The sequence below is a fragment of the Acanthisitta chloris genome, unplaced genomic scaffold (assembly GCF_000695815.1).
Source record: "Acanthisitta chloris isolate BGI_N310 unplaced genomic scaffold, ASM69581v1 scaffold8774, whole genome shotgun sequence".
NCBI classification, from domain to species: domain Eukaryota; kingdom Metazoa; phylum Chordata; class Aves; order Passeriformes; family Acanthisittidae; genus Acanthisitta; species Acanthisitta chloris.
This window is the reverse complement of record NW_008667623.1, coordinates 468-7,604: the sequence shown is the minus strand read 5'-3', so window position 1 is coordinate 7,604 and position 7,137 is coordinate 468. Positions and strand designations below refer to the sequence as shown.

General features: G+C 39.9%; 1 protein-coding gene across 1 annotated transcript in view; it reads left to right on the top strand.

The window, feature by feature from the left end:
• Positions 1–5,762, top strand: part of LOC103800196 (serine/threonine-protein kinase DCLK1) — a gene marked incomplete at its 3' end in the record, with an annotated part of 31,462 nt that extends 25,700 nt beyond the window's left edge. The window contains exon 7 of the mRNA XM_009072567.1: positions 5,616–5,762. Within this exon, the coding sequence (XP_009070815.1) occupies positions 5,616–5,762 (147 nt within the window). The remainder of the gene's footprint in view (positions 1–5,615) is intronic.
• Positions 5,763–7,137: the final 1,375 nt, after the last annotated feature.

The following is a 7,137-nucleotide window of genomic DNA, read 5'->3' as shown; positions in this document are numbered from 1 at the left end:
CCTGCTGAAAGATGGATGCTTTCAAATATTTCAAATGTTTGTCTAACTTTCTGTAAGCCACACTCGGAAGTGTTCTGTGGACAGTAGTTTGGAAATCACCAGTTTTATTTGCTTCCTCAAAAGAAGTCTCTTAAAAAAATTCTGTCTTAAAAAATGCATCTGCCTTGAGGTGAATTGAAAACACACCAGTCCAAATAGCCATAAATGCCAGCCTTCAAAATGCAAAATTCTTTGATACAAGAATTTAATTAATCTTTCTTAATTTATGTTCAATTTAAACAATATTACATGTCTCTTCTCTCTACAGATTTATATTAACACAGTGTCAGACTTTCCTCCTTGATAGCAATCTAAATTTTAGCTGAAGGAAGGGAGAAGTGAAAGAGAAAAACTTTCTATTTAAAGCATGGTTCTATTCTGAGATGTGTGTTTGCAAATGCAATATTTTATATTTTGGACCCTGTTTATTTCTTCATAGTAACTTCCAGATCTTATGCAATTATTTCACTCTCTGTTGGAATTACATATTCAAACTGAATTATGAAACTCAAACCAGGTTATCTCTTGCCCCCATACTGTCAACACTGCAATGCAAGAAATAGGAATTTAGCTCTCAGTTCTGGTACTAATACACAAGTATGTGACTGTGCATAAATGGTGGTAAAAATACATTTGAGAAAATTGTGCAAATTTGAACAGAAAACTTCTGAGGACGTCTTGTCCTCCTACATACTTTAACAGGATACACCTGGTTTTCAGTTCACTAGTGGGATTCACGATTCTCCTTCCTTCCTCAACTATTCTGTGGGAAGGAAATCTTTCCAGCAGCCACCTCCATTTCTGTATTGTGATCAGCACGTTCTCCTGGGGCAGCCCATCATGCCTACATCTAGGAAATCCAGTTTTAAATGTTTAAGGACAAACATGACAATAAAGCTGTACAGCAGCAGCTTTTGTGTGCAGGCCGGTTTTATATGCATGCTTAACATTTATGAGCAAATCAGGCACTCTGAACCCTGGCAACCAGATCACTTCCACTTATCTTAAATTAAGAGTGTGGTCCCCTTCAGTTGACATCATCTGTATCCATGGTTGGAAACAGGCACCACCAGAGGTCATGAGAGAAATTGATTTTTGGCAAGCAGAGTTGTTTGCTTTGCTCTGGTTGTAGGTGGAGGTTAGGGGATGCCCTTAATGTAGGCACCTCATTGAAATGTTAGATAGGATGATCCCAGGTCCAAATGTTTCTCAAAGAACTTCTCAGTCTCTGGTGTGAAATACATGAGCAAGGAGAATGAGAAGATTTGTTTGTTTGTTTGTTCCATTATCTCCCATGCTCTGTGGCAGCACTGGTGACACAAGCCATGTTCCCACTCATCATGGGTGGATGGACACAGATTTTCCCTGTCTTCTTGGCAGTCTGTGACAGTCTTGTTATGCATGAGAAGTTTAGGCCATGCCCACAGCTTAGGACATGGCAACATTGTCCCCTTAGGCTTGAGCCTGACAGATGCCCTACTTGGCTTGAGTGGTGCTGTGCAGCTTATTGTCCCACTAACTCTACTGTCCACCACCTCCAGGCTCTGAGTAAGCACACTGGGAAGTGCTGGTGGCAAGGAGCTGACAGGAGCATCCCTATTTTTGATCTGATGGAGAGGTTAAATCCTTAGAAAAAAAGAAAAATACTGGCACTCCTTCACGCTGTGAATCCCTCTGTGTAACCAGTCCCAGAATAATTTCCCCACTTTCTTCACAGCCCTCTCTCACTCTCAGGCATGCAATGTGAAAAAGCACAGCTTGAGGTCAGATACCATCAGCCATCCACACTATTTTAATCATAATTACTGCTCTATTCTATGATAAGTGAGCACTCTGAGATCCATGCTACTGTGAGTTTTTTCCAGTGTCCGTGAGAGCTTGTTCAAAGGTACCTCAATCCTCTCGCCAGTGTTGTAATCTAATGTAGCCACAGTGTCAGCCTGCATTGACAAATCCTTCATCTTGGCCCCATGAGGCATGCTAAGAAGTAAAAGCTGTGCTTTGTCTAACCTGCCAACATGTAAGCACATAGCTGGTTTTATGGGTGCAACCTGCTGTGCTATTCATGCTTGAAAAATGTGCAAACTATAGTCTCCAATGGATTTTTAATCGAAGTCCTACTCAGCTAAATGAGAGAGGAGGAGACCGACAACTCTCAGAAAATAACTAGCCTAAAAGATGTATATAAAGTAAACTATACCCTATATTCACTTTCTGGGAAAATCTGTTTTCTTGTACTCTTCTTTACTCCTCAGGATTGCTGCACATATTGAGATATTTATGCTTTTAGTTATGCTATGGAAGGGCTTTATAGTCGTCTCTGTACTTCTCATATCCTAGAGAGCACTGTTTTAATATTCTTTGCTTTTATGTGGAATAATAGAACAAATTTAGAAGATCCTGATTCTGGGAAGTCAACTTTGTTTCTTTGAAGCAAATATCTATTCCTTCACATTTATTTGGGAAAAAAAATCATGTTACACTCTATGGGCACCAGGAAAGGTCTTTCTGGAAAGACATTAACTGTTAATTCACCAATTGCTGACTGTTGCCATTTCATAGCATGCACTGTTAGAATTGATTAACCATCTGTTATTGACTGACTTTTGAAGACCTGACTTTAAATCAAACTCGCAGACAGAAAAGAAAGACAAAGAGAAAAGGCTTGATACTGCAGAGTCCGGTTTCAGTTAATACCACCCTGCATTAATTGGCAGTAACATGTTTGACATAAGTGGCTGCTGCAAATCCTGCCCTCACCTCGTGGCAGATAGGCCATTCATTGCTTTGTAAAGTGTAAGAAAAAGCACTTCATAAATACAAATATAAACACATTGCAAGTGGTGCTTGTAAAAGGAAGCAAGGACCTGGTTTCTGGCACATTGCCTTTTTACACAGCGAAACAAAATTGTTATTCAAACCTAACAGGGGTTTGGCCAATTTAACAAGCAAGATTTATTGCAGAGTTTCTTTTACTGCACCAGGATATGATTTCACTTTTGCAGAAGAAAAGAGAGATCATATCATTTACATAACAAGGTAATAAATAAATAATTGGTTACTGTAGTTCCAAGTACACTTCCTCATGTGTGCAGATGATAAAAACTTCATTCAGATGTTGCTGGTCCCATTTCACTCCAGAACAGGGGATTTAAGACTGAAATGTCATCCTGAACTCACCCCTTGTGCCTGAATAAATGATAGTGACCTGCTGTGTGAATCGGCTTAGCAGAACCTTGCAGGTTAAAGTGCTCTTTGGGGAGAGGGATGTCTGAAAACAATTCTGCCTGATATAGCTGTCAGCTCTGTTAACTCTTTCCAGGATATGACCTCTCTTTTAACTGCAGAGAATCCTGCAGGCTAAATGTATGTTGGCTTTTCTTAGCGGGCTACCTGGTAAGAAACTTTTGCAACTAAAGTAGACAGTTTAAATGGGGAAAATTATTCTGCTTCAGGTTGGTTTGAGTGTCTGTTAAATTGCTCTGTAGCCTGTATCTTTTTCTGAGTTTGTTTCTCCTGTGCATGAACATTTGTTACTTTTCTTCTGACTTCAAGCCAAAATTTTTTCTTTTCTTCTTAAGGTTCAGCTTCTTTCTTTCTTGCCCCTTGTATCTGAGCTCAGTCTATGTTCTTTGTTTGGAGGCAGATCCTTTGCTGATGTTATTGACACTTCTCCTGAGCATCTGGAACATATTAGATAAGACCAAAGATCTGTCTAATCCACTACCTCATGTTAAAAAGCAGCTGGTACAGGGGTTTCACAGGAAGGAGCTTAGGGAAGATAGATTATTTATCTCACATACTTTGCCACATGCTGATATCTAATACTTAGGGATCAGATAATGCCATGAAGTACATGGTATTGTACTTTTGCCAAATATTTGGCCTCTCTCTCTCTAATCCTCTATCTGGTTTAGCTTGGCCTTTTGTTCTGCCTTTCCCTTGACACTATGTATCTTGATGTATCTTGAGCAGTCACCAGCCAGAGCAAGAGGTTTGATGTGGTCCAGATTTGAGAATGGCTGGCTGTAAGCAGTTTCCTAGGAGCTGAGGTTTTGCATCGATAGTGGGAATAAACTTGCCCTGGCAGACTTCAGCTGCACCTCAACAATGCAAACACTTTAATAGTTTGTTTGGGGTGTTTTTCTTAACAAGTAAAGTCTGATTTGCCAGGTTTGAGTCTTTGGTGGTTCTCTTTTCCTACCCTTTTCTCTGTAGTCATGATTCCAGGAAATTTTCATTTTTTTTACTCCCCCTCCCTTCTCTTAGTGGAAAACGTGTTTACTCTGGAATTGAACCTTAAAAAACCCAGGAAATTTCTTGATGTTATTGATAAAATCATGAGAGTTGGCAAAGCTGGGATTCCTCTGTTGCCTTCAGAAAATTTCTATTTTTTCTTTGAAGTACAGTCCCCTGTGATAATTTTTTCTTGATGTTTTGACTGCAGCGGGGATTTTTTTTTGCATTGTTTTAGCAGAATTATCCTTTCCCTCCTCTTTCTTTTGTTGTTCTTGGACTGTGTTTTCTTTATGGTGCTGCTTTAATTTGGCAAAATGCTCAATACCTCAGAGCAGTATCTTTCAAAAGATGTTTGGTTTTTCATCCACTCTGTCAAGCTTTGTCCTCAATCTCATCTTTAAACTTACTTTTTTGTCTTTCTCCAGCACTTATATGTTCTTCTTTCTACTTGCCAGCTCACCTCTGGAAATAGAGTACAAATGTCATGGCTGCCTCAGATCCTGGTGAAGATAATTTCAACTTTGAGGACTTCCACTTAATTTTCCTTGTTTCCTTCTTTTCTTCTTTATCTCTTGTTTTCTTGTTTTTCTTTCACTGGCAATAGCTTTTCACTGAATTAGGCAGCACAATGAGCTGGAAATGGCATGAGTTGCCATCTGTATTTGTAGCTGGGGTGAAATAGTAATACTCATTCTTAAGTGTCTTCCAGTATCATTGTCTGACATACATGCTGGAAAGGTCTTCAGTATTAGCTGCAAGAAGCATCACATGACTTCACAATTTGTTTAGAGAAAGTGGTTTCTAAAGTCCATGTTTTCAAAGCTTTATAAGATGGAAACAAACTTTTAAAATAGGATACTAGTGAGGACAGGTAGCTGGTTTGAATTTACTCAGAGTTCCTTCATCTTTCTGAGGTTCAGTCACGAACTGGGCAAGTATTTGATGTCAGTCTCTTTGTGATTGTAATGAAGAGTGGCAAGGGTTGGTACATGGCATTATGACAGGCAAGTATGTAGTCCTGCCAGAAATTTGTAACAGGGCCTCTGAACACACAGGTTGGCAAATACTGGACATGTTACAAAAGCAGCAGCAAGTGGGAATGGTTTGCAGGAGAGACTTCAGCCTCTTGGCTGACCAACTCAGCCATGACAAATGGTTCTGAATTACTCATCTGTTTGTCTGCCGTTATGGGGGATGTCATCACAGCACCCACTTTATAGCTACAAGGGAACTGCTGCTCCTCCCCTCCTCTATAAATGATGTTCCATGATCTTCCCTAAATTTTTCAATCGTTTCACAAGCCGTATTGTTCATATCCCATGGTTATTTTGTTCCAGGGAGGAGATCTTTTTGATGCTATTACTTCCACCAACAAATACACAGAGCGGGATGCCAGTGGGATGCTTTACAATCTGGCCAGTGCCATCAAATATCTTCACAGCCTGAACATTGTCCACAGGGATATCAAGCCGGAGAATCTACTGGTAAGTGAAGATTCAGCTTTCAGTATTGTTGATAACTTGGGAGTGTGTTAGAGAAGGTCTGCACTTCTTCCTCCTTCCACACACCTGCCAAGTTTATTTCTGTCTTTTAAGTTATTGGTCTTTTAATTTCAGCCTTTGAATTGTAAAACTGTCCTAAGAATAACAACTATCTCAGAAAGTACAGTAATGTAAAGTGGTATGTCTATACTGTTCCCTGGGACACAGCAGCTGAGTTGTTCCTGGGATCACTAAACATGACCTTTTAGTAAACTGCAGGATAATTTCAAGCTTCCTATAAATATAAAATGTTCTGTCCTCAGCAGGCTGTTCTGTACTTCTACCACTGCCTAAGTAATTAGCAGCAGTTTAGTTTTACAAGCATAATGCATGTAAATGTTGTGCCCTAATCACATCATACATCAGAGCACAGCCAAATAATCCTATAACACATTTTATTAAGCAGCTTTCCCAAATAGACAGTCTAAATCTTCCTTTTTCTGACTGAATCAATATGTGCCTTATCCACTGAAGACAATGAAAAACATACCCGGGCAATCAGTCTTTCTTCTGAAAATTTTGTGCTCTTGAATGCAGCAATTGTATTCTCCAACTGACACAGTTTTATTTCTTCTGAGAAATTAATTTGTCCTGATTATTTCACTGTTCTGAGTTTTCCCAGATTTGCAGACATGTTCCAGTATCAAGATGTTCCAATTCTCCATATATTCTGCAACCATAAAACAATGTTTATAGAATCACAGAACATCAGTTCTCCCATTTGTGTGCTCTCTGCCATGACTGAATGCATGTAGTCCTGCTTGATGCTGAAGAGGTTTTATGGGAAAGTTGACTCAAGCAGATCTTTCCAAACCTCCAGAAAGTGAGATTTTTACAGTTGAAGTTCCTCTAGTGGCAGGTATTTTTGTAGTTCTGGGTGAGGAAGTAACCTGTCCTCATTTTCCAGAAGCTGCTGAAGACATAGTAGAAGTTTCACTAGACACGAATGACTGATACACCTTTCTCAGCCCTTGTGCTTCTTTCACAGCCCTGGTGCTGGTGTTGGTAGGTAGCTGCATGCAGACAGCATAGTAATCACATGCCAGGATTCATTAATTCTGTGCCTGGAGTGTGCAGGAAGGTCTTAGTCTGGGGCAGGGCTGGCCATGCTACTGTCTTAACTTGTCTATAAATGCCTAAAGTCTGACAACAATAGAGCTAAGCTTTTGGGGGAAGAGAGAAAGCTGGGGAGGACGTCGGGGCAACAGGGAGGCTATTATATTTGTTTATCCAGTTCTCTCTGGTAATTACCCTCACCAGTAATCATCACACTGGTCACATTGTAGCCGAATAGTTTCTGAGTGGCTTTTCCTGTGTT